At 45.7% G+C, this 26,290-nt stretch overlaps 1 protein-coding gene across 6 annotated transcripts in view; it reads right to left on the bottom strand.

Annotated features, from left to right (window-relative positions):
* Slc8a3 (solute carrier family 8 member A3) overlaps positions 1-22,912 on the bottom strand; it is a 134,440-nt gene extending 111,528 nt beyond the window's left edge. Inside the window, exons 1-2 of one of the 6 annotated variants that reach the window (XM_060387784.1) lie at positions 22,540-22,912; positions 3,402-5,247 (exon numbers count right to left, since the gene is read on the bottom strand). In XM_060387784.1, coding sequence (XP_060243767.1) covers positions 3,402-5,185 — 1,784 coding nt within the window. In that variant the 5' untranslated portion in view covers positions 5,186-5,247; positions 22,540-22,912. Of the gene's footprint in view, positions 1-3,401; positions 5,248-21,665; positions 22,421-22,452; positions 22,473-22,539 lie in introns of those variants that run through there. The other 5 variants (XM_060387787.1, XM_060387783.1, XM_060387785.1 and 2 more) reach the window with 5 other exon arrangements.
* Positions 22,913-26,290: the final 3,378 nt, after the last annotated feature.

Consider the following 26,290-nt stretch of genomic DNA (forward strand, 5'->3'; position numbering starts at 1 on the left):
GCCCAAGTACCCGAAGGTGTCAGACTCACTTCCCAGAATGGCTTTGCAATCAGCAAGGCCTTGGTAAGAGATGAGTTATTGCTATGTTGGGCTTGAAAGCTGGAACTGCAAAGCATTCATTCTTGACTCAATTAAGCAAGTTACTTAAAAAGCTGGTTTCATTTCTAGGTCTCACGGTTTGATCAGGACCTTCCTATTCTTTCCCTATATGTTGAAAGGCAGCAGCATTGTGAGGTTGTGGGAAATGTTCTACCTTAGACGTTTGTGTCGTGATGTGTATTTTCAACAATGCTTAAGGAGCGAGTGCTCTTGAAGGTGAATGGCCCTGCCTAGGGTCTAATATTTCATAAGCTCAGGAGAGAACTCTTCGTAGGGACCAGTAACACAGAGATCCAAAGCAACCTGATCTCCTCAACAGTGTCTCCTGGAAACACTGTTCATTCATCACACTGTTGTCAACCTTGTTTACCGAACACAACCATGAAGCCAGAGCATCCCGAAGTATCACAGGACGTGCTGCAAGACAGATGTTATTACATCATAGGTAATACATTTTTTCCTTACTTGTGTGGGTAAGTCAGCGGAGAAGTTAGACTTCTGGCCAAAAGGATTCAGAGCCCATGGTTCTGCTCTGTGGCATTGCCACGCAGGTCATGAAGTTACAGTTTAAAGCACTGTGGGCAGGTGGCTGCCCAGCACTAGGCTAATGTGCTTTGGGTTTGCTATTCTGCAGTAAAGGAAAGCCAAAGGATCAAACCATCCTGACGTCAAACAGCAGGGCAAAGGGATAGATTGAAAACATAAACTTGTTCACCGAGGCACATGGGCACATGCATGAGCATGTACACACACACACACACACACACACACATGCAAACCACATACACAAACAAGCCACACACAGATACACACACACACACAAACCATACACATACACAAACAAGCTACACACACACAAACCACATACACAAACAAGCCACACACAAACCACACACATACACAAACAAGCTACTCACACACAAACCACACACAGACACACAAACCACACACAGAGACGCACAGACACATGAACCACACACACACAAACATGCTACACACACACACACACACACAAACCACACATACAAAGTATACACAGAGAGACACAGACACACAAACTACACACTCACACAAACAAGCCACACACACTGACCCACACACAAACCACACACACTCACAAACCACACATACACAAATATGTCATACACAGACACACATATAAACCACACACATTCACAAATCACACACATCAACACACACAGGCAAACCACACACACATACAAGCTATACACACACAGACACAAACCACACACAGACATACACACAAACCACACATATATTCATAAATCTCTCTCTCTCTCTCTCTCTCTCTCTCTCACACACACACACACACAGATGAGTTTGGAGAAAGTGTAGTAATGCTCATAGACCCTAGATGGGTAACTGATCATTAGGAAAATGAAGAAATTGGGGACCAATTTCTGACCTTCCACAAACTGACTTTCCATGGCACTTCAAGATAAATATTGAATGTGACTTCCCCCAAATCTAGCCCATTGCAGAAGACTGTGTGGATTTGATGTCATCTAATACCTGAAAATGTACACACGCACGCCAACATTACCATAAATATGTGAAGTTTCCCAAAGTTCATCTTCCCACTGAGAGCCTGGCTTTATTTGTATGCGTGAATACTTTCCCTAGAGCATATAGAAATGGCTAGTATTCTCTGGAAGACATGAGTTTTTCTTATGCTAACAAATGATTATCCTTCTCAGCAAAAATTACTAAACAGTGTTCTAACAAATCAATCTGCTGACAGCTTTTTCCCTTCAGGACTCAGTATCATCTGCCCTATTCTTTTAGCAAGTGGAAATGACTTACACTCAATTCCTACGTTTGTGTTTGGAAGATCTTAGAGCAGAAAGGAAGAGGAAGGTAATCTGACTTTGCCTCCAGGCAAGGAAAGTATTGTTATTTTCACTCTTTATATGAGAGGGTTTCCTTTTGGAGTTTCTAAGTGACTTGTCCACAGTCAGAATATATTGAAAAATATAGCAGCAGAATCTCCTGGGTCACCCAGCCGGTGTCAGCAGAACACATACCTTTTAGAGCATTGTGACATGCCTGGACTCCCCCCCCCAACAAAAAAAAAGCTTCAAAAGCACCTTTCCTGGGGCCCATGGATGCCCTGCAAACCCCTTTTCCCTGAGTCCTTTCCCTCCTTTTCCTTGTTTTCTGAATGATTCAATTTCCCACAGCTACAGGTTCTTGGAGCAGTTTTCCATTGCACTTCTCTTCTTCACACCATCTCCTGCCTGTGAGAATAACAGGTACCCAGAGATAGGTCCCTTCCTCATCAGCATCCTCCTAAGCTTCCCTAAAAAGCTGATTTTTCCATAAGCTAAGAAAGCCATTCACTGCCTCCCCCCCGCAATGCTATCTATGCAAGCAGAGGACAGAATGCCCAATTTCCAGGAAGGTTCAGTGAGGAGAGATGACAGAACAACAGTTTCTCAGGTTCTGAGGGGTCAAATGGAGGAGCAACAAGTGGTGAAATAGCTCAGAGTAGGTCTAGACTGTGAAACAGAGGAGCACACAGAAGATGAATTCTGTCTCATAGATCCCCTTCACCACTTAGCCAAAATTTGAAGCTTACACTCAAGCCTAGAGGCAAAAGACAGTGGCACTAAGAGTTCTTCTCTATGGCACTTCCAGCACTCCGGTCATGTTTACTTGCCTCATTTGGGTTAGACAAGCCTTGTTCCACAAAGTAGCACACGGATATACTCAAAGGCATTGCCAAATTTCAATCAAATGTTTCAATTTCCAAATGGAAAGAGTAGTGTTTGGAATTTGCCTATGCAACACAACTGCATTGTGGTACTGAGGGGGAAATAATCCAATGCCAACTGTTTTCTGGAGAATATTCTGACCAAACTATTATCATCCTACAATAATAAGTCTTCCAAACCTTTGGTATGGAAGAGGGAGAAAGGAGAAGTCTGTGTACTTTCTTAGCTCTCATTTGGTCACAAGAATCCTTCAAGATATTACAAAAGCTTCTGTCACCTCACACCTTTATCGCACATCATTTTGAGTTGCAATGGGCAAGACATTCTGTGTCCTTAGATTGTGTCACAAGACTCTTTGTTCAGAAACAATTTGGAAAATGAAAATTGAAGGAGGACTTGGAGGCAGGACTTGTCCAGTAGTGTCTGCTGACCCCTCATACCTGTGACGAAAGCAAAGTTTGGGATTCACACTAACACAAGGGAGTACTGTGAGGAGGGGTTCCAAAGTATAGAGAAATATGCCGCGGGACGAGCTATGGAAGAATAAAATACAAAAAAGTTACTTACACTGTTTCATCATTCTTGAACTCCAGTTCCCCATATGTATCTTCAAAGTCCTCACCACCACCCTTGGCTGTCCCTTCTACTGTCCTAAAAGGGACGATGACTGTGCCCCGGGCACCCGATGTCCTCAGAACCTTGACTTCCATAACACCAATACTCTCACTGACATGAACGGTATCACATTCAAAAGTGAAAATTCCTGCATGGTCATCATCTAAAATGGTTACAGTGGCCACACAAGGGGAGGCCAGGACTGCTCTTGGCAAGGGAAGGCTGTTGAGTATTGCTGGGGGCATCCCCTCTTCCGGCTGCTCTTCTTCTACACGGACATTGCTCAGCCTCACAAAGAAGTGTTCATCCTCTTCAAAAATGTCATCATCAATGATGCCCACAGAGAACTCCTTCTGGGTCTCTCCTGGTTTCAGAACTACAGTGCCCTCTGTGAACTCATAATCTGCCCCTGCATTGGCAGAGCCATCCTCTGTTTTGTAGTCCACATACATGGTCTTAGACATGTCTCCTCCCTTCCTCACCACTGTCAGGAGGACAGCTCCACAGTTCTCCAGGCACTGGTAAGAACACGGGTCAAAGAAGACCTTGGAGGCAAAGTCCTCGGGTTCATCAGTGTGCACCTCACTCATGCTGGAGGTCTTCTTGGCTTGCTCCGCTGCATGCTTCTTAAGTATATTGCCTGCCCCAGTCATCATCCGGGTGGCTTGGATACGATAGAATGCACGGCTTTTCTGTTGGTGGGAAAGAGCATAGTAATTGGCCATCTCCACCAGCTGATCTAAGTCCTTCTCTGGGTGTTTTTGTTTCAGATCCTTAAGAATCCGGATCATCTCCCTGCGAGATTCATCTACCTCCTTTCCTTCCAAGGGTACCAGGTTCCCATCTAGGAAGTGAGAATTCATCATCTTCCCATCCATCTCGATGCCCTTAGGGTGGTCACCCTCTGTCTCAATGATAATTCCTCGGTGTTTATCTGTGCGGTATTTTTTGTGCATGTATTTGTAGAAAAGCAGTCGTTTATCTGCCGCCCAAGCCAGCAGGACACACACTGGGAAGAAGAAGAGAGTGAGGAGGCCTTCCCAAACCTGGACCACACCAGGAGAGAAGACTGCCAGGATCATATAGAGCCAGATATAGGCAAAGATGCTCCAAGCAGCAGTGACAAAGAAGACTCGCAGGTGCTTGATTTTTCGAGTTTCACCATCTGGGATCACATAGATGCAGATGCCAATGATGATGAACATGTTGAAGGCTGCACTGCCGACAATGGTAGATGGTCCCAGATCACCAGCAATGAACCCATGACCACATACCTCAATTAAGGACAAGAGAATCTCTGGAGCAGAAGAGCCCAGGGCCATCAGGGTCAGATTGGAGACAGTTTCATTCCAGACCCGAATTGTAGTTGTGCTGGTCTCTCCATTGGGCTTTTTGATTGTCACTTCCCTCTCTTGGGAGGTAATGACCTCAATAGATGCCATGAATCGGTCGGCAATGATAGATACCCCAAGAAACATGTATATCAGTGCCACAAAATAGACAATGACCCTGGCAATCTTGTCCCCAAGGGAAGGATTCTCTGGATACCAAATGGGTAGGATGACACCCTCTTTGCAGTCCGATGACCCTGAACAGGACTCATTGTTCTGCGCTGCACTGGGCACATCCCCCGAGTCACCAGCCTCTGCTCGAAGACCATTCAGGAAGAGCACAAAAGTAACCAGCCCAAAATGGAGGAAGGCAGAGGTGAGAGGCTGCAGCCGTAACCACGCCATACACAAGACTTAGAATCAGAATCCACCACAGCACCAATGGTCTTCCTGGACAGGCCTGAGACCTAGGAAAAAAAAATCAGAGAGGCAGGAAAAGGCGTGAGAAGAAAACAGGGGCAACCATTGGCAGGTTCCCACCAACACAAATGGATGGTTCACCTCGATTGACATATGGCACTGACATATGGGTCTGTCTCTCACTTGGAAAAATAGATGTCAATGGGAGACACAAATAGCTTCTCTGTCCTCAAAAACCATCTGGTGGAGACTCAGTTGAAGAGTGATTGGAAATAGCTGGCAAGACTAGGGATGGAAACCCTAGTGATTCCTCCTAGTCCCTGAGTTGTAGCACTACTTGCCGCTAGAATCAACTTAAAATAGGCACTTAGTCCTCAAGTCTTCCTTCCCACGTACACTGTTGCTAGAACTTTCAGTCTTCCTTGCCCTGTGTTCATACTCAAGAATCTCACATAACTCAGGTTTCCAAGCATATATGTTGAGTTGAGCATGTTTTTTGATGGGCTGGTCTCCTGATATAGCACACCTTGTTCTGTGTGTAATCGAGCTCTCAGGGGTTTAGAAGCTCCTTCCTCAAACACAAAGCTTCTGGAGGCAGCTGGGAGTTCTGAGGCTCCTTGTAGAACACAGTACTAAAATTGATTTCACAGCTAAGGCTGCCTGTACTGTAGCTAAACCGAAACTATGCAAGGTGTGCCTCTGACACTACCCACTGCACCTTTCAGGACCCCTCTGTGCTGAGAACTGTCTATGGACACGCTGGTCATTTAGCCACTGAACTCGGCATGACAACATGGAAGGGGTCAAGAAGTAGAAATTGTGAGGATTCAAACGTGTGAGCATCTCTCATATATGTTTTTTTTTTTTTTTTCAAGACTTGAGGTATATTTGGTGGTGCCATACAGCTTTATCTGTTGGGCTCAAAGCACTGAGTACTGACTTTGTGTTGAGACTAAAGAACTCTTGGTATTGTCAACTAAGGCTATGAGCTTCTGCGCATTTGAGAATTTCACTTACTGGCTCGATCAGACAGACCAGGAATGAAAACAACCAAGTGATCATTTTTTGTTTTGTTTTGTTTTGAATATCGCGTAGTATTTTATTGTATGGCTATAGCATATGCCTATTGATAGGCATGTGGGAGTTTTCCCAAGTGTTGTGATCAGTGTTCTTTTTTTAAATATAATTTTTTATTTATTCCAATTTATTTACTTTGTATCCCAGCTGTAGCCCCACCCTTGTCCCCTCCCAATCCTGCCCTCCCTCCCTCATCTCCTCCCATGCCCCTTCTCCAGTCCACTGACAGGGGAGGAGCTCCTCCTCTTCCATCTGACCCTAGCCTATCAGGTCTCATCAGGACTGTCCTTCATAGTCTTTTTCTGTGGCCTGGCAAGGCTGCTCCCCCCCTCAGGGGGAGGTGATTAAAGAGCCAGCCACTGAGTTCATGTAATTTTTATGAGCAAGCCGCCCTTTCTGCTCCACTAAAATCCTGTGAGTGGAGCTAGAAATGTAGGAATATGGACGTCCTTTGCACAGCACCTTGAAGTTAAAGGAGTCAAGGTTCTAATCTTCTGTGTCAGCTCTTCTTTCTCCGTTGGGTCTCATTTCTGAAAGCTCTGCCCCAGTCGACTAGCTATTTGTCTACTAGATGACAAGTGTTAAGTTTTCAGTCATTCCTCTCCCTCCTCCTGCTCTGTATCCACTCCAGCACTAAGTTTTATTAGTTCTCTTTCTGATCTTAACCACCTACCATGATGGTCCAAGCCACCGTTCCTCCTTACCCCACAGACCCGCTGCAGTAACCTTCTAACAAAAAGCCCCACCTCTTGCCAGAAAAATAAATCTCAATTCCACTTTCCTTGCTCAGCAATAGTAATGTTGGGATTGTGGGACTTAAAATCTTAAGAGCCCGCACATGCTAGACAAGTACTCTACCACTGAGCAACATTCCCAGTCAACCACAGTAATAACAACAACAACAACAACAATAATAATAATAAAAAATAAACTCCACAAAACAGATTTAAGCATACAATCCCCCTAGCTGAAGCTCTGTCGTGTTTTTTTTTTTTTTTTTTTCTCTTGATTTAAATCCTTGATTCCCTGCCAGGACCTGCAAAGCCTTGTAGGATATACATCTTTCATTATCTTCCCACTTCACCCTCTGTCACTCTCTCACTACATTTTAACAATGTCCTTCCTTCATTTCACCCTGATGATACAAGCCAGCATCCACATCAGAACTTTTGTACATGCCATGATTCATGCCTGAAATGAGACTTTCTTCTTTGTACCTTCCAATCATGACAACGCTTCGGTATCAACCAAATGTCACTTTCTGAGACAAACAAAAACTTCCCATCACTGCTAAAAATGGGCAGTTTTCTCTGTAATGTACTGTCATTGGACTCTTTCCCTCGATGGCATTTTGGATACTTTGAAATTTTACATTTATTTTTCAGTGTTAGATATTAATATCTTATCCATTAGGCCGTGATGACATAAGAACAGGGACTGGGGCTCTCTTATTTACTGTGGGATCCTAAGGCGGTTTTAGCAGTGTTCCGTAAATGTGTGCTTTTGAAATGAATAAATGTAGCCACCAAAAGAAGTTTCCTCAGAGATCAATCAACCTTCTTCAAAAGCTATTTTATGATCAAAATTATTGCTAATTGCTTTGAAAAAATATGTAAAGATCTCACAGACAAATGATGACTCTTCTTTAGGGACTGTGGATTGTGTAGCCTCTCTTCCAAATTTCCAAAGCTCACACTCAGACAGGCAGATCTCAAGACTATTTTTTAACCTTTGAATGTGATGCTGAAAATCTTGAAGCACTCTGTCCCTCTGGGGACATCTCATGTCCTCTTTATCCATTGAGTGAGGTCCTTCCAGGACCAAATATGTCTAATGTCTACTCTTAACTACAAAAGTCTTCCTTCCAAAAAGCTGTGGATTAACTCCCCTTCATATTATCTACAACAGCACCCAAGTGCTGAAGCCCACACTAGTCCAGAAACCAGTCCTCATAACAGTGGTTTGGGCCCTCTACCTTTGACCTCACTCAGAGGATAAAGGGGTCATGAGGTGACTATAGAAGAGCAGAGGGATTCACAATGTTCAGCATAGCATTCGCAGGTTAAAAATGATCTTGGGGAGCTGTGATGTACACAGAGGTCCCCATTCACAAGTCTAATACTCATTCACCCTTGGGAAATTAGTACCTTGGCTTCTTGGCTCTACTTCAAAACCTTTGATTTAGTAGATTCTCATAAGCCCTGTACGGGAGATGAGCACAGCCGAAGCAACTTTTTAATCAAGAGCCTACGGTGACAGAGAGTGGCATTCTCGAGTGGGTAGGCATCCACAGGTGAGAAAACACATGGGGCAACATGGTGAGTGTTGTCCTGATCAACAGGGCAAGCACTCTTACTTATTCTGTGCAGCTGGAGACTAAAGAGGGGCCTGTAGGCACATTGTGATGCCTGGTTCTTATGGACAACACACTGTCATGGGGCCAGATTTGGAGGCTGTTTTTCCAAGAAAACAAGAAGGCAACAACAAAAGAAAAGAGAGAAAGGTGACTGGCTAGGAAGCACCGGCACCACTGTTTGGAGTTGAAAGTGGAAAACGCTTGGAGTGCCTACTTGCTTTTTCTGGCCCCATCAGGAAAGAGATTCTGGCTGAGGTATTATTAGACTGTAAGGGGACAGCTCTAATGACCAAGCCAATCATCTTTTTTTTTTTAATACCATTGGTCCAGGTCCAAACAAAGACTAAAACAGATTCTAACCTTCTAGGGGGTCGCCTCACCCTCTTCAAGTCCCAGACACAGGAATAGAACTCAACTTGAGAAAGAGATCATTAAAAATTGCTATGTAAAAGTATTTACCACACACATCATGCTACCTTTAGTTTTTATAACAACCCTCTGTGGTTAGTAATATTTTGATTTTCATATTTTAGAAGTGAAACTTATTTAAATCGTTTACTCAAATTATAAGGCAAAAATATCGTTAATAGAGCCAAAACACACAGGGAAATGGAACAAAATATACTGTTTTGACCGTTTAGTTTTACCAAAATGTCCCTTTTTGGCGTAGAACATCAATAGCTCCAGTCAGCTTCCAGTCTGACAAGGACTCGGGAGAAATGTGGCTGTGTTGTTGTCCCCACATAGAAGACACTAGCCACTTGACAGAGCTTCAGAGTCCCCAGGATTATAGGGCTATTGCTAGCTGCCTTCTCCAGTCACCCACCTGAATACCCTCCTTCTCATCATTCAGCTCAACAAATATTGACAAAAGCCTATGATTTGCCACTACATGCCGCTGGGTGAAATGAAAAATGAGACACAGTGTTTGCCCACAAAGGTACACTTGAGTAGGAGTAGAAAGAGACACAAAAATAGATAGTTTTCCTACAAAATGTGAGGGTAAGGGCAGAATGCTGTGGAGACCCAGGGAGGGCGCTGAGCCAGCTGGGGATTCAGGGAGGCAGTTCTGGAGGAGATGATCCCTGAAATAGGTCTTCAAGCATGAGCGAGCTTTAAAAAAATAAGAAGAAGAAGTAGGAAGGACATTCCAGTTAAAGAGAAAGGCCCAAGCAAAGACATGGAAACTTGAGAAAGGCTGCTGTGTGCCTTGGATTATAAGAGATACAGTGTGAGGAAGAGGAACCAGAAGAAGAAGCTGGATGGCAGGAGAGTGTATATTCACCACAGGTCTTCTATGGTAGGCCGAGAAGATAAGATTTTATCCTAAGACAAGGAAAACCAATGGTGGGTTTTAAACAGAAGAATGACATGGTTTGATTTGTATTTCAGAAAAATCCATCTCACCAAAGGCTTAGATTGGCTATAAGAGAAGACTGGAGTAGGAAGAGTAGTTCAAAATCAAAATGCATATGGGGACAGAGCAGATGCAGATAAAAAGAAACTGTTCTATTCAACATAGAGTGACCCTCTGCCCCCATTCTGCTCCCTCAGTAAAACGCATGTCCTGGCTCAGCCTGTGACCTCCTGTCTCTTTCCCGGTTGATTTTCCTAATGCTCTGCCCCCAACCCCCAGGGCATTCTGCAAGGTGTCTGTGTCCTCAGCAGTGGCTCCTGACATCTTTTAATATCACTGACAAATTTAATTAAAATCACTGTTCCTCTGCTCGTCCAGATCATTAATAAAACAATGCCACCAGGCCAGACTGAACAATTCTCCCTCCTGCTACGCCCTCCACTTTCTCCAATGGGAACAGAGCTTGGGGCCTGTCACCAGTCTCGGTGGAGTCATTCTGCTCTGCTTCTAAATCTGGGACCCTGCACAGGCATCACAGCCAATTTACATTAAAGTTATAGATGCAGTCAGGCTGCACTTGCTCTGACACTGACATGTCATCTGGGTGCAAGCACATTTCAGGGCTTCCTTGTTTCCTCTGCCAACCTGCGGGGGTGCGGGGGTTGTGGTAGGTTCCTTCCCTCCAATAAGACAACCTGAGAAATGCAGGCTCTCAACTCCCTACTCTAAGGAATATGGCAGACAGATGTGTCTTCTGATTCTTAAGTAGCCTGGTTGACACATTAGAACCTGGATCCATGGAGAAAGACATGATACTCAATGCTTTTCTTGAAATTTGTCTTCTCCTGGTCTTCCCAGGGGAGAAGGCTTTATCAGATCCATTTTACAGGTGGCACATCAGAAAGGCTAAGTAATTTAGCCAAGATCAGTTACTAAGACACCTGAATTTTGGAAGTCTGCTTCAGGAACACATGATGTTGGGTACCAGCTTTGGGAATCTTTTTGAGCAAGATAGAACAAAGTGAGTTTTCCTGGATGCCAAGGCTTCCTCCATGAGCCTGGAAGTTCTAAATGCTTCAAGGCAGCTTGGAGCAATAGTAAGCCTTGGATTTGAAAGGAGAGAGCAAGATTGAGTTCCAGTTCTGTCTCAGTGAGTGGCGAGTGGGACACCCCGGAAAGTGCATGATACTCTCGGGGCAATACCTGCATCATCTATAAAGCCCAGGTTGGGTTTGACAGTTTTTACAGGTATTTAACTCAAAGATGCTTTGACCATCAGGAAGGGACACATTTAAGTTAGATCAGCTCAGAGCAGTGGAAGAGCCAGGCTTGGAGTTTAGACTCCCAAGGAGAACTTGGAGGATAAAGAATAAGCCAAGGGAAGGTGGTAGGAACAGAAGGCTGAGACAAGGTCAAGGAGAGTCTTCATTCTGGATTTACCAAAAGCCTCTTGGATTGAGTCCATTTTGTAAGCAACTGTTCTTTGTCCGTTTAGGGCCAGACATTGTGCTAGCGATTGAGGTACAGCTATGAATGAATTATAACTCATATACAGCCTTATGGAGTTTATCTTCAGATGGAGGATAGAGGTAAGTAAAGATAAGAATAATTGATGATAACGGTGTCCTGGGAAGTAATTAATACCCTCTTCCTGTTCTGCTCTGAGCACTCAGGTTGGTGCCTCTATAGTAATATCGTGGGGAGTGGCTGAAGTGCAGCAGAGCTTTAAAATAATGTTGTCAATCTAGCAGCAACACAGGGAGCAATATTGTACAGCTCTTCCTTCTCCAATCTTATGCAAACGTCATCTTTTGCCTTCTCTTGACCTTCTCATGCTTTAATGGCACCTGAACCATATGTTGATGTCATGGAACCCACACACAAGAAATGAAAGTTCATAGACAGAGCAGAGCTTCTGTCTCCTCATACTATACATGAATCATGGACTTTAAAGTGACAATAAAGATGATCACACACATCCATTAAGAACATTTTCAATGGGTGGCATTGTGCTAAGCACTTTTGTATCTTCTGTTTAACACCTCACAGTGCCAGAATGAGACAGGCCCTGTTCTGTGTTTCAGAAATGAGGTCATGGGAGCTTAGTAAGTTGACAACTCACAAGGGGTCCATTAGGTGGGTGACATGTTTGGGCTTTTAAACTCATTCTGTCAAATGCCCAGTCTGCTTCTAAGCCCCAGAGGATGAGAGGATGGAAGAGTAGGGTAGCAACCTGGGTCTCAAGACACTACTTCTTCTTGGAAGCATTCCCTAATGATGTCTTCCTCCTCTACTTAAAAAAAAAATTAGTTATTTGTTTTCTTTATACTTTGATTAGCATAGAAGCATGCTTACACTGTCTTGGAATTATCTGTGTACAAGCACAATGTCTACATTTTTCTGGAAGTTCCATGAAGAACTTCAACTCAACACAGAGAAGATTTTGTTGTTTAGGTTTTCTTAAAGTGTGTTGTGTGTGTGTGTGTGTTTGTGTGTGTGTTTTGTCTACATGCGTGTATGTGCACCACACGCATGAAGTACCTAAGAAGGCCAGAAGAGGGCATCATATCCCTTGGAACTGGAATTACAGACAGTTCTGAGTTGCCATGTAGGTGCTGGAAACCAAACCCTGTGGACAGTGATTTAACTAAGTCTGTATTCTAGAGATGTCTGTCCCCCAGAATGACTTTGGATCCGTGAAAAGTGTAGACATCTAGTTTCTACTTCAGCTCTAAGTTTAGGCTTCCTAGAAGTAGAGCCTAGATACTTATGTTTTTATAATGTTCTACCGTTCCACCATTAATCTTTGAGATACTGCTAAGTTTGAGAATCTTAAGAAAGAAAACAAGGATCTGATTGTATATCTCTTTTGGGATTTCAACCATTGTTTTCTAGGACCAGGAGGACTCGCAGTAGGTCATGAATTGACCTACAAGTGATTACAAGAAAGCCTTGCTATATAGTTGGCCAGTCTCTCACCTACATGGATTCCTATTTGCTTTCATACTTTGCCAAGGATAGTATTCTCCATCTACATGAGATTTTCCTTGTCGTTCTCTCTAAGCTTGCATTTTATACTTTTCCTGAACATATATAAAAATAGTGTTCTTATCTTCATAGGAAAATGATGGTGCTCATCTGTTTTCAGCAAAATGTGTTTCTAGTTATTTTTTCATTCAGTGATGACAACACAGGTCATCTCTAGTTTTTGTGATCTTTTTGTTCATTCATTCACCCACAAACTCCAGCTTGTCTGACAATTAGTTGTGTGACAGTGGTTGAATTACTGTGAGGTTTTTCTAAAGCTTTGTTCTAAACTTATTTTCCCCACCTCCAAACTAAAAAAAGTAATTTCTAAGAGGGTTAGGGATTTATCTGATATTTCTGTATCCCCCATTGCATAATTTAGTGTCTAGCATATAGTAAATGCTTAGTATAGATTCACTGAATGGATGTGCAAAAATTTTGTAAGAATCATATCCAATGATTTCCCCAGCTCTTGGCAATGTTCAAACTGGAAGTTGGAGAACCATCTGTCAGGGATGAGTAATAGAGTAATAGAGTAATAGAACAAAAATATGATCTTTCTTGAGAAGCACACATTGCACTGGAGAAAAGTGACAGAAAACTGAGTAATTAGGACAAAACAAGTGTTATATTTGGAAGCACATACAATGGTGTGCTAAGAAAGTTGGAAGAAGAAAGGGTTAGAATGTCAGGGGATCACTGGAGCCAGTTCCATGACCCAGCCAACATTGTATCTATGCCTTGAAAATGGAATGGGAGATAAATAGATGAAAGCCAGTCAACAAGGGCAGCAGAAAGCCCATTCTTGAAGGAAGGTGTGGAAGGCTGAATGAGCAATGTGCATTTAGAGAAAAGCAGACAATGTGCTACAGAAGAGGACATCTGAGAACAGTTGTGGAAGTAGGTATGGTATCTCTAGAAGGCTGTGGATGCCCTGCCAGAGAATTTGGGCATCCCCTTGAAGAATGTGAGAAGCAATCTAGGCCGAAAAGTTTTTAATCAGAGGAGACATAGATTCATGTTTTCGTTTAGACAATCAGCCTGCAGTAATAACAGCATGGAAGCTCCATGGATGGGCAAAATCAGGGCCTACTGGAGGCAGAGGCCAGTTTAGACTCTCTCGGTACTAGGGAAAGAGAAGGGAGGAGAACCTGATGCTAAGGAAGATGTGGATTTCAGAGCTACCTAAAGTAGAAGCAGTCCAAGTTGGAGAGCAGTGACAAGAAGATGACAGAGAAAGAAAGGAATGAAGAGTAAGCTCATCACACCAGGGTCTTCTCCATCACACTGCTCCTGCGATGCTCCCTCTGGTTCAGAGATCCAGGCTCAAAGAAATATAAGCTGGAGGAATTAATATAAAGATATCCAAGTCATGCACCTGCTGAGCTTAGAACTTTATGGAACACTAGACAAATAAGACCAGCAGGGAGTTCTCGCCTCTCCAGGAAGAGATCAGGAAGTCCTTGGAATTGAACCAAGGCACAAATGTGCTCCTCAGTCTAGAGCAGGTGAAGAGCTATTTTTTGACTCAGTAGCCCAGACATGACGAGCTTTAGAAGCACACTGATAGAATATGCCTGCCCCATCCTCAACGAGCTAGGAGAGGTGTACAAAAGATCAGTATCTAAATTCCAGCATGAAGTCCAGGAACTTAAAAACGCATTAGAGAATGGGGTTTAGTTAATACATTTTCTGTCTATAAAAAATAAGAATGTAGTTCACGCAGAAGAAGCTGAAACTATAGATGCATCCCTCCTAGGAAATAGTGATAGGAGAAAACCAATTTAAATACAGAATGTTGAGATTAACTCGCAGCCAAGTTTGAGTCCAAGAAAGCTTTATTTTGTTCGTTGATTCATGGGCGGTGATGGTGGCTTTGCTGGCTGTTGAGTGCTTGTTCTGTGCCCATCAGACCTGTAGCTTCTTTGAAGATCACGCTGCCTGCGTATGTTCTCAGATTTGCTAAGTACAAATATGTGGCACACTCCGGTCTAACCCTTATCCAGTCAGAATTACGTATCTTGCCTTGCTTGCTGAAACAGCTGCCAATCTTGTCCCAACTCTTAGAGTCTGCTCCATACTAAACAGATTTTTTTTTTTCCTGAGACAGGGCCTCACTATTTAGCCCACACTGGCCTTAAACTTATCATCCTGCTTCCGTCTCCTGGGTTCTGGGATTATAGGCTAGGGCTGTGAAAATCAACCAGAAATGTCTTTTAGAAATATCTACTATAGAGATCATGTCATTCCTATTGTGGAAGCTCTTTTTCTTTTCTAACTAAGAATTTTCTGACTTTACCTCCCATTGATATTCTATATGCTCCATTAAGATAAAGTTATTTAATGTTTCTAAAAGAAGCTAACTATGGATCTACCTCACAATCTTTACGTTTAATTGTCTTTACCCCAGGTATTCACACATGTCACTTTTTTACTTCATACAGGTCTCAAATGCCACCTTCCTTGACAGGCTTTCTCCATTTGTCTTACCTGAAGGTAGCCTTTCTCCAGAACTCTTCACCATATCATTTTTCATATCTTTCATAGCACATACCATTTTCTGAACATTTTCTATTTGTTTGTTGGGTTATCAAGAAATAAAAAATTCCATCTGGTCAAGAAATGTGCCCTTTCTGTTCACCACAGTGCTTCAGACAAGAGTCTGGCATAAGGAGGGCTCAATAAGTATTTATCAAATGAATGAATAATGACTGTAGGATTAAGTGATTTGGAAACCATGTATATTGAGAGAGGACTTCCAGTTTCCTGATGACCCTCAGGAAAAGAAGTAAAAGTTTATAGCTAAAGCCTCCAGAAAGCAGAGGAACCAGAAGAACCACGTGGTGTTAGAGCATAGTCTAAGTTGGAATCAACAGTTTCTCCTCTCATTTCTAGACCCCTCTCCTGCACAGGCCTTTTCTTCCAGAGTATGTGAGAGTGACAACCAATATTTACATTGCATCATTCATTCAATAAAGATTTAGCTAGTTGATGTGCCAAGAGTTTACAAAGGACTTCTCACTTGCATGATTTTGTTTTAGCTTTCCTGTGGGGGTGACCACACAGATAAGAATTCTGTGTCCAGTCAAACTGTCAAGGTCTTCACACCAGTAAGTATGGAGCCAAAACCATACTTGGCTTCTTCCTTTGGCTACAGAAGTCTCCTTTCACCCGGCCAGAAGGGGTATGTCAGATGAGAAAGGGACAAGTAAGAGCAATCCCTGAACTGAAAGGACATTGGGGTAGAGGAAAGGCTTGTGAGAAAAAGCACAGCCTAGAGCAGAAGTTGCTTTTCTTCCTGCCCCAGGCTGCTCCACAGAGACCACCTCCAGATTCTACTGTTGACGTTACTTATGGTGTGAATGCTGGCATCCTTCTGACATGTCCTGGGTAGCCCAGAGAAGCTGGGAATCACTGTCCTTTACAGGTTCCTTTTGAGGAGCAATGAGGAACAGGCCCAAGGTGGGGTGGTTCTTCCTGCCTGACTAGGAAGGGAGTGTAGTGTTGTAGGTAGTATGGGTGGTGGAGCATCTGGAAGGCCCCCTGGGCACGGCATTTATACTGGACTCTTAATGGTTTACATAGTCTGTAACATGTCCCCCTTCCTCAGGGGAAGGAAGTGTTGAGGTTGAAACAGAATGGTTGAAGCATTTGGGGACCTAGAGCACTGCCAGTCATCCTGAGAAAGCCCTTAAGTATTACAGTAGAAACTAGGGACTGCCCATTGAGGAGGATCAGCTAAGGTTCATTGAGTATGTTCAAATCCCGAAACTGATGGACATCCTGTTGCAGGCAATGCACAAGTGGCTGGAAATAAGGCATACGCAAGGGGATCTAGAGGCACATGCTGTAGGAACATCCTGCTCACCAGGGCAGACTGCCAAGAAGTGCTGCAGAAAGGGGAGTCTGGGAAGGAGACTGATTGTTTGAGCAGAAGTGAATGAGGGGCAGTAGGAGAGCTCAGCTCACCAGAAGTCCATCAAGGAGAGTCCTAAGAGGCTACTGGCCAGGGTTCTCTGATGGAGGTGAGAGTATGGAGTGAGAGAGTGAGTGCTCACTATAATTTGAAGATTGAGTGGTGCTGGGGTAGAAGATGGAGGAAAATGGAAAAGGATAAGCAATTGAGTGATGAGGAAATAGAATAATGACTACCATTCCAATTGTTTAATAAAAATAAGACGAGAGGGTGGTAGGAAAGGGGAAAGGGAATAAGCGATGCTCTTTTTAGAGTAGAATTTGTAGAGAGAGAGAGGATTCTGTGTTAAGGAGCAAGATATTTCGGACAAGAGAAGGAGTCCAGTTTATGAGGAGAGTTGCTGCCATTCAGGAAAAGGTGGGGGGGATGTTTCCTGGTCCTAACAGTAGAGTCAGGATAGGAAGAGGAGCCAACTGGAGTGGACAGGACACTGAGGAGGATTATCAATGGCATCACACAGTCTTCCCCTTTCCACTGGATGCTGAGGCCTTTTCCTCTCAAGGCATTTAGAAAGTACCACCCGGAAGCTAAAGTAGGATTAGCTTCTAGTCCTATTTCCAGATCCAGCCCTCACATGGCCTGGCACTTTTGTACATCCAGGGCCACCTTACTTGTCAGTCCAAGTATCAAGACAGTTGATGCTCCTTGGCCTGTTCCATACAACATCTCGGATGAAATGAAGCAGTTTGCCTAGTTGGTGTGACTCTGTCTACAATAACCAAGCATCTGGGATCCTACAATTAGATTTATCCATTCCCCATATAGTTCTTTAAAGAAGTCTATTTTCAGACACATGTTGAGTTTTTCAATCTAGAAGTCTTGCCCAACGGACTTATTACAAATGTAAATCTTTCTCCTTCTCCAAGACTCCTTCTCTATCCTTCATCTTTCAGGGTTTGCCTTGCTCTGTGCTCAGGAAGTATGTCTTATACATCTACAGCCTTTTCTCCTTCCTTCTAAGGCTTCTCTGTCTAGGGCTGAGTTTAGAGTGTCTATTCAAGACACATGAACAATCAAACATTAGCCAGCTGCATTAAAGAAAATTAGTGGACCATCTTCCTTAAAAGAACATTCTAGGTCTGGGGAGATGGCTCAGCCATTAAGGGCTCTGCTCACAACCAAAAGTATAAGAACATTCTATAGAGGAACCTCTCCCTCTATCAGCACACTTGGAGGTCTACAGAAACTTCCCACTGGCCCTACATTCCGGTTTCAGCCAGTTTCTTCATGTTGAATAAAATGCCAACCCTTCACTTCTGGAGTTAAAACCTTCCTCATGCCTCACTGGAAAATTCCACGTGAATCCTTAGCACAGAGTACAAGCCCTTCATGGTTTGACCTGCAACTTCTTTAGCCACATCCTCCTGTATCTCTGTGTATACAAGCATTTGGGGGGGGGGACCCTCTCCACTTCTGGCCTTTTAAACAGTGATTCTTTCACTCAGCAGTGTCTTTCATTCTCCTCTCTCTCCTTGCTACTTCGACCGAAGCTAACCTGAAACCTACCCTTCCTTTCTGGGCTTAGCTGTCCCAAGAGTCAGCCCTCAAGGCGATGAGGAAAGGTGATCATTTCTATTTACTTCCTTCCACTGATCTGCCATTGCCCTTTATGTGGCAGAAATCACTTTATACAGTATTATACACTTTATACACTTTATACAGCCTATTCACTGTTTGGTTGTCCCTGAAAGTGTATTTATGTGAAAAAGAACCATTCAGTTTGGCTTGCCTCCACACAGAACTCATGTCTGGCAGAGCAGGTGCTTGTGGAATGCTTGTTCAATAAATGTCTCCCTGAGAGAACAAGTGAAGGCTTTCTCTTTTGGAGAAAATACTTGAACCTATAGGCAAAGCAACTGGATTTGAGTGAGGAGGATTCCTCCTCTCTACTTATCAAACTTAGTAGTGTGGCAGGAAATCAAGATGGTGGCATCTCTCAAATCCTGATTGTGGGCAATGGCTGGACCATGCTGGGTGGGAAAAAATGGCACACCATTGCCTGTGAACAAAACCCATCACAGTGACCAGAGATTACACAAGAAACAAAGCAACACCAATAACAAAAAACTGTTTTACACAGGAAAAGAAGAGGGGTGGGGTGGGGAGAGTGAATCGGGGTGTCAGCTCATGGAAGGACCCAGAGTAAAGGAATTTCATTTTTGTAGTCCTACATATTAAGTTAACATCCTGGTCGAGGGCCTTCCACTGAGCTACAACCTTTTCTTGCTGTACCCCCCTCCCAAACCAATCTTTTCTTGTTGTTGTTGGGATCCCACTAATTACCCAGGCAGGCCTTAAATTTGTAACCCTGCAGGGGAGTTTACAGACCTGTGCTACCAGGCCTGGCTTGATTCTACAAACAGAACAAAGCAAACAGCAGCAAAAGGAAGTTGGTGGGAAAACTTCTCTCCCTTCTCTGATCAGGAGCAGAACACACCTAGGGAGCAGTTGTAACAATCTGATTCCATTAGTTTAACCCAACAATGACCAAGTGCCTGCTCTATGCCAGACACAGGCATAGGCCCTAGGGATACGGGTTGCGGATAAAGGCAAGCCATCTTCCATCCCTTCTCAGAGCCCACTGTCTGGAGCTGTGCCCAGCATCACTCAGTAAAATTCAGTCTCATCTTAGATCACTTCAAAGCGATGGGTTCAGATTATGAGTGTAGGAAGTCAGAGAAGGAATGGAAAGCTTTCTCGGGTAAAGAATGTGGAGAGCTGGAGTGTGGAAGAAGAAAAACATTCCATGTAGAGGGACTTGCACCACGGCCTTCAAGTTAAGAAGGCACCTCTGCATTCAAGTCCCAGCTATGCTGGCTGCGCCGAGGCTCCTTAAACACGCACGCATTCTCCTGTGCGTGTGTGTGTGTGTGTGCGCGCACACACACACACACACACACACACACACACAAGTTCATTTATTTAAAGAAAGAGACCTGCGTGAAGGACTGTGTTGAAAATAGTAGATCGCAGTGCCAGGCCAGCCCAGGGTAACCAGTCCCGATCCAGTCACCGAACGCTCTGGCCATCAACCATCCTCTTGCAACCCTGTAAGGCCTGAATTTAGAGGAAGCTTCCTCTCTTAAGTTGGATGAGCCAGCCAGAGGCAGCCAGGGCGCGGGAAGGTGGGTCAAAAGGCCAGCAGGAGGTCACTGACCCATACTCAGTGAACTGGTCCCCGATTTCAGGGAGAGCATGGCGCAGCAGCTATATTTGAAAACCGAGGTAAACAAGAGCTCAGCTCCAGCGGACCGGGCACAACAGCTGTGGAAGATTAATCACACGGGCTGCTGCAAGTCATCAGGTCGCTAGAGGCCTGCAGGCTCCCCTTTCCGTACCCCACCAGAAGACCGGATGTGTTCCTATCGCGTACCCACAGCCCTCCCCCTGTGGGGGTTTCTTGACCACCCAGGAGCTGGGCACCTGGTGCCCAGCTGCAGCCTGCGTTTCTGATAAATTGCACCCAATTTCAGTCTTTCTGCCTGGGAAACCTTTAGCACCAGAACGTTCAGATGTCTGTTTTTTTTTTTTTTTTTTTTCTTTTTTAAACTGCCAAAAGAGAAACAGGGAGAGGAGAGGAGACAGGCAGTGAGTGAGGAAATTTACAGCACTGCATTAGAGGCGTTTGTTCTATCTAGCCCCCCCACCCCCTTCTCCATGGTTAAAAATAAAACACAACGAATGAAAAGGAAAAACTGCGCCTCTCCTTCTCCTCCCCGCCCCAAACCCCTCTAGCAAATCATTTTCATCCTCTGCCCCAGTGGCTCAGGTCCTCAGGGCAGGTCAGCCAGGGCCTGCAGAAACATAGCTGGCCTTTAATTGTGTGAGTGTGTGTGTGTGTGTGTGTGCGCGCGCGCGCGCGCGTGCATGCCTGTGTTTGTGTGTGTTTTGAGGAGGGGGGGCTTGGGTATGTACTTTCTCTTCTCTTCACAGGCCCCTAGATCTCCCAGAACATCTGGTCTTGAAGCTCAGGACTTAACAGTTGCTCCTTCTTGCCTGGAGTCCACCGGGGCTGGAGGGAAGAGGGGTGCGCTGCATTTGTGGGTTGGTGGCAACGGAGTCCCAAGGTTGGGGTGCGTGTGTGCGTGAGTGCGTGTGCCTGTGTGTGTGTGTGCTTGTGTGTGTGTGTGCCTGTTTGTATGTGTGTGTGCCTGTTTGTGTGTGTGTGTGTGTGTGTGTGCGCGCGCGCGCGCGCGCGCGTGCCAAGGGTCCCCCTTCTAGCCCCAGAACCCGGTGGGCACTCTCCCCCAGGAGCTCACACACCCTGGCACCGGCAAGACAGACAGACCGACACACACACACACACACACACACACACACGCACACACGCACACACACACACAGGGCAGCACTGTGCCATAGCTCACAGACGTCTCTTGCAGCACCCCCAGCACCCTCAAGTAGACACTCTGCCAGATCCTCCCTCCAACGCCGCATCTACAACGTATACTTTCCCCGGGCGCCCTCCCCCACTTTTTCTGGCACCAAACCCGCCGCAAGGCAGTGCACGCGAATGATCTTGACAAATAAACTTATCATGATTCTTCTCCATCAGGGACCCTCTTGGGGATTTCGGGTCTCCATCAGGGACTCAAGAGGGATTTCATCGTCCCTTGCCTCTGCCGCCTACCGGGGGTGGGGTGGGGAACCGTGGGCTCATCCCATTACTCACCGATTCCCCCTCAGCCTCCGGAGCCCGAGGGGCAAGCGAGGCGGGCTTAGGAAGGTGCGCGGTGCCCGCGCCGCTCGCCTCCTTACGGGCCGCAGCGGCTCATCTCCCCCGCGGGCTGCGGGCGAGCTGCAAGCGGCGTCCGGGGCATGCCAGTCCGCCGCGGCCGCCCGCCGGGAGCTGTGGGGCCAGCGAGCGGTCAGGCGGCTGTCGGGAGGCGCATCCGGAGCTCCGGCGCCGGGGCCGGCCGGGGGCTCGGGGGGCGTTGCGCTGACCCTCGGCTCCCAGCCAAGGAGGGGGACGGCTGTCGGAGCGGCCCAGGCAAGGCCCGGAGTCCGGGCCTCGGACGGCTGGGGAGCCCTGCGGGAGTGGCGGCCCGGAGGGCGAGCGGCGCGGCGCGCCCTGGCGGCTCGGAGGGGACTCCGGCGGGGGCTTCCCCGGGGCTGGGAGCGCGCGGCTCAGCCTCGGCCGCCGCCGTCACCGCGGGAGACGTCTCGGCCTCGCCGCGCGCGCGCGGGGAGGACGGGGGGTGGGTAGGGGCCGGTTTCTGGGCGAGCCTGGAGCTTTACCCATTAAGCCTTCCGCAAGGGGCCAAATCAAAGCGCCAATCTCCAAGCCTCCGAACCCGACGTCACCCTATCAGCTGGGAGGCAGCCACCCCGAATGACAAGCCGCGCATATTTAGCCTCTTCAGGCGCGGAGGGGAGCTTTCCACAGCGCTCCTCGGCGGCTCCGGGACACCGAGCGCCAACCTCGCGTGCGGAAGATCCAATGCGGACGCAAGCCCTACCGGGAGGCCAACCACCGGAGCCTGGAGCCCGGCGTATGGAGCACCTCGGCGGCAGCGGGCAGCTGCAAGGAAGCAACGCGTCCTGACCTGGATTTCCCAGAGCTGGAAGCTGCTGGCGGCAGGCAGGAGCTCAGCGCCGGCTTTCTCCCTTGTCCTCAGGAGAAGCTGCCCGCAATCCCGAAATTAAGTCCCCTCCAAACACATCTGTGGTTTTTAAATACGGCAGGGGAACGATTACCCAGGCAGGGTCCACCCAGTCCTAGGGGAGGACTCGAGGGGGATGGAGATTGGCAGTGTGTGTGTGTGTGTGTGTGTGTGTGTGTGTGTTTGTGTGTATGCGTGCGCGCGCGCTCGAGCGAGCCAGCAAGCGTGTGTGTGTGTGTGTGTGTGTGTGTGTGTGTAGCCTTCTTTTTCTCTCCCATTTATCCTCCCCCCACCCCACCCCCCGCCTTCTCTTCTTGGTGCAGAACTCAGCCTGTCATTTTCTCAACCCAAGTCAAACAACATCGTTGTGATAGATTCTTGGGTGAGCGCTGCTATGTTGGCTTTTTTTTTTTTTTGCTAAAATTAAAAGGGGGTTGCCTTTCAAATTGCTGCTTACTCTGGGCGTGGAGACTGAAACAGAGATGGTCCTTTGAAGCAGCAACAGAACTAGAGTTTGGGGCTTGGCTCGAGAGTAATGTACACACACAGCCTTAAATCAGACGCCTGTAATTTCTGCTATATTTGTCAGGCGTGGTCCTGGTGGCAGGAGGAGCGGGCGGACCACGCCTAAGAATGGGACTGTGTGCTCCTCAGTTTATCGGTGTCATCATCAGGCAGCTGTGAAATGAGCGTGGTGGTTAGCTGTTTGTATAGACACCAGTGTTAGATGGGGCAGAGGCTGCGAAGCTTCTGCTGCCTTGGAAGCCACGTATCAGGGGGAATCACAGAGCGTAGTCTCCTGAGCAGGGCCAGGGCTGTCGCCAGTGAATTTGGTTGCATTATTTGATACCATCCTCACAGGAGTCTATGGAACAAACGCGATCACGACTTCCGCTTTTCTGTTGACCTTTTGTCTTGAAGAAGTTAAGCAGCGCGGTCCCGAGGTTACAAGCAGCAGAGTCCAGGGCTGGGAGTGAGGGGAACCAGCTGGAGTCTGGCTGATAAGCAGCAAGTGTGACACCTCAAATGGCACGTACGACTTCTAGATCCCTACCGCAAGGGAGAAGAGCCTCTCCATCAAGGTTCGTTCCAAAGCAGTTAAGCGAGTATAAGAGTCACACTGAGCATGGAAGGAAATACACTCTTTTTGGGCCCTCAGTTCAGTGTTCCTTTAGCAAGTCACGAGGTGATTCGGTTTTGAATTTGGCCTCAGCATGTACTGTCAGGAGGGCTTTCAGACACTTTATGGGCCTTGAATTTGGTAGTTTTAGGGCTCAGACTCTGGCTTTGTAGGGTTTCAGTGACTTCTGAAGCTGTGAGGTTTCATGTATACCAGGCAGCAGGATTTGCCTTGTTCTTGCCTGCATGGGGTAGCAGGATGCTGAAGGGACTGCACACAAGAGAGAGAGGAATGGACTGTGTGTAAATAGGGATAGCTTTTAGGAAAGGTAATTTTTAGAGATGCCTCAAATCCCTTACAAAAGAGAGAGCCCCCGTGACTAATTAATTTTCCTGTAACACGGCAACAACTGAGGGTGTAAATAAAGAGATGTGTGTAAGGGTTTAGTAGTGGTAGATAATAACACCAACAAACTGAAATCACCTAAAGTTTTTTCCTTTTTTATTTTTCAATTTTTATTAATTACACTTTATTCACTTTGTATCCCCCCTGAACACCTCCCTTCTTCCCTCCCAGTCCCACCCTCCCTCCCCCTTTTATATGCATGCCCCTCCCCCAGTTCACCAATAGGGGAGGTCTTCCTCTGCTTCCTTCTGATCCTAGTCTATCAGGAGAGGCTGCATTGTCTTCCTCTGTGGCCTGGTAAGGCTGCTCCCCCCTCAGGGGAAGGTGATCAAAGAGCCAGCCACTGAGTTCATGTCAAGAGACATTCCCTGTTGTAATTACTATGGAACCCATTTGGACACTGAACTGCCATGGTTTACATCTCTGCAGGGGTTCTAGGTTGTCTCCATGCATGGTCCTTGGTTGGAGTATCAGTCTCAGAAAAGACCCCCGTGCCCAGATTATTTGGTTCTGTAGTTGTCCTTGTGGAGCTCCTGTCTTATTCAGGTCTTACTATTTCCCACTTCTTTCATAAGATTCCATGCATTCTGCCCAAAGGTTGTCTATAAGTCTCAGCATCTGCTTTGATAGTCTGTAGAGCAGAGCCTTTCAAAGGCCCTCTGTGGCAGGCTCCTGTCCTGTTCCCTGTTTTCCCCTTCTTCTGATGTCCATCCTCTTAGCATTTCTGAATGGTGATTGAGCCTTTTAGCCAGAGTCCTCCTTCTTGATTAGTTTCTTTAGGTGTACAGATTTTAGTAGGTTTATCCTATATTACATGTCTAATATCCACTTATGAGTGAGTATATACTGTGTGTGTCTTTCTGCTTCTGGGACAGCTCACTCAGGATGATCTTCTCTAGTTCCCACCATTTACCTGTAAATTTCATGATTTCCTTGTTTTTCATTGCTGAGTAATATTCTATTGTGTAGACGTACCACAATTTCTGTATCCATTCTTCAGTTGAGGGGCATCTGGGTTGTTTCCAGCTTCTGACTATTACAAATAAAGCTGCTACAAACATGGTTGAGCAAATGTCCTTGTTGTGTACTTGAGCTTCTTTTGGATATATGCCTAGGAATAGTATAGCTGGATCTTGAGGAGGCGCTATTCCTAATTGTCTGAGAAAGCGCCAGATTGATTTCCAGAGTGGTTGTACAAGTTTACATTCCCACCAGCAGTGGAGGAGGGTTCCCCTTTCTCCACAACCTCTCCAGCATATGTTGTCACTTGAGCTTTTGATCTTAACCATTCTGATGGGTGTAAGGTGAAATCTCAGGGTCATTTTGATTTGCATTTCCCTGATGACTAAGGATCTTGAACATTTCTTTAAGTGTTTTTTTGGCCATTTGATATGTCTCTGTTGAGAATTCTCTATTTAGCTCTGTACCCCTTTTTTAATTGGATTACTTGATTTGTTACTATTTAACTTCTTGAGTTCTTTATATATACTGAATATTAGCCCTCTGTCAATTTTTTTTCAATGAAATTGAGGTAATATATCACACTGCAGTGACACAGTACCTTATAATGTATTTAAGAGTGGAGGGGGGCCCTGTACCCTCCAAGCTGAAATGTCTGTGCTGACAGCTACTGATGCTGTGAGTTCAGAGGCATAAAATGCTGCTGTAGCATTCTGTGCATTGACATGGAAAGGCTCCCATTATGTATGAGAATGAGAAAAAAGCAGGAGAGGGAGGAGGGAGGGAAGGAGGGAAAGAGGAAGAAAGAGAGAAGAGAAGAGAAGAGAAGAGAGAGAGAGAAAGAGAGAAAGGAGAGAGGGAGAGAGAGAGCATGAGAGTGTGGCTATGCCTTGACAACATTAAAAAAAAATTTAAGTGACTGTTCTTGGTAGTAGGGTTTCTAGTGTCTTTTTTTTAAGATAAACTTTATTGAGGCATAGCTTACATACACTCAAACAACTTCTTTTAAGTGCACGGGTTGATGTTTCTTGTGGCAGTTTGAATGTTCCATGTCACTGCAAAATAAAAACTTGCTTCTAAGGTGTTATTGAGAGGCGCTATGGGATTGAGGCTTAGCGGGAAGTCTTTAGGTCATTTGAGATGGACTCTCAGAAACAACTGGGAGAGGAAGGCTGGGTAGATGGTTCAGATGGCAAAGTACTTGCCATG

The sequence above is a fragment of the Meriones unguiculatus genome, chromosome 7 (genome assembly GCF_030254825.1).
Source record: "Meriones unguiculatus strain TT.TT164.6M chromosome 7, Bangor_MerUng_6.1, whole genome shotgun sequence".
Classification (NCBI taxonomy): Eukaryota; Metazoa; Chordata; class Mammalia; order Rodentia; family Muridae; genus Meriones; species Meriones unguiculatus.